This window comes from Fopius arisanus, unplaced genomic scaffold (genome assembly GCF_000806365.1).
Source record: "Fopius arisanus strain USDA-PBARC FA_bdor unplaced genomic scaffold, ASM80636v1 scaffold00919, whole genome shotgun sequence".
NCBI lineage: Eukaryota > Metazoa > Arthropoda > Insecta > Hymenoptera > Braconidae > Fopius > Fopius arisanus.
Window position 1 is genome coordinate 1 of NW_011888658.1, and position 1,428 is coordinate 1,428.

Sequence of the window (1,428 nt, forward strand, 5' to 3'; positions counted from 1 at the left end):
AGTCCCTTGAGGTCCTCAAGGAATTGGGCTGGGGCCCGTTCTACGGCCTGACACGAGCTCGTTTTTACGAGCCTCGGAAAAAGTCGGAGGAGCGGGAACCGGCTCCTGTGAGGACTGCGGGACCAGCGATCGACCTGCAGTGCCAGAGACCCACTATGGGGACGGGCGAGAGGGAGGGGACCGCTGTGACCTCTCAGAATCCAGTGGTCCCCCCGACACCCGGGACATCAACTCCGGTGGGGGATGGGCAAGGGGACCCGGCGAGAGCCTCGGGGACCCCGCAAGTCCCTCGCCTGATAAGAAGGAGGGGACGCCCTAGAGGGCAGAGAGCAGGGCCTGCACTGGCGAGGGGGGGCCCGTCGGGGGCTGCGGGAGGGTCTCAACCGACCCTCTTGTGGGCCCGAACGGGCACCCCTGGCCGGGGCAGGCCAGAGGAGAAGGGCGGCCCTGGCACGCCCAGCAGGCCAGAGGGGAACCTTAACCCCAAGTAAGGGAGCCCCGATGGCCTCTGGACATGCACGGCGGGGAGCGGATAGTAGGGTTGGGGCGGCCATTGCCCCAACCCTTGTCCAATGCTCCCAAATAAACTTGCAACACTGCAAAGCGGCGACGGCTCTCCTGAGTCGCAGCCAAGTGGTGGAGCACACAGACATATGCCTCATCCAAGAACCCTGGGTGACAGGGGGCATGGTAAGAGGACTCGACCTCAGGGGCAATGAGCTTTTCTTTGCACGGGGGGAGCCAGGACCCAGGACTTGCATCTCCGTTAAAAGAGCTTGCAATGCCAGGAGAATGGTAAACTTCTGTCACAGGGACCTTGTCGCGGTGACGGTGGGCCTGCGGGGGGAGGGCGGATATGAGGACGTTGTCTTCTGCTCTGCCTACTTCCCGTTTGACTCAGCGTTGCCGCCGCCCACGGGGGAACTGAGGAAGCTGGTTTGCCACTGTAGAAGCAATGGGCTGCCACTCATCGTGGGCTGCGACGCAAATGCGCAGAACGTGGTTTGGGGCAGTGAGCACAACAACGCCAGAGGCATATCCCTTTTGGAATACATGGCAGACGTGGACCTGGAGGTCCTAAACAGGGGATCCAGGCCCACGTTCGTCACTTCTCGCTGCCAATGTGTCATCGATATCACGTTGTGTGACAGAAGGCTAGCGCCACGGTGCGTCGATTGGAGGGTGGACCGTGAGGACACACTATCCGATCACAGACGCATCAAATTCAGCATCGTAGGTAGAGCCGGGAAGATGCAGGGTCCCGCACACAGGAATCCCAGGACCACCGACTGGTACTCCTTTAAGGAGGAACTGGAGGTTAGGCTGGGGGAACGGCGGTTGAGACCCAGCAACGTGCGCAGATTAGAGGATGAAGTGGACACAATCCACGACGCCCTGATCTGCGCTTTCCACAAGGCATGCCCGATA

General features: G+C 61.2%; 1 protein-coding gene across 1 annotated transcript; it reads left to right on the top strand.

Annotated features, from left to right (window-relative positions):
- Nucleotides 1-501: 501 nt before the first annotated feature.
- On the top strand, nucleotides 502-1,416 carry LOC105273094 (uncharacterized; the record flags this gene model as incomplete). Its single annotated transcript, XM_011315329.1, has 1 exon — nucleotides 502-1,416. A coding segment is annotated over exon 1 (915 nt), but the record flags the coding sequence as incomplete, so codon positions are not given.
- Between the last annotated feature and the right edge of the window lie 12 nt (nucleotides 1,417-1,428).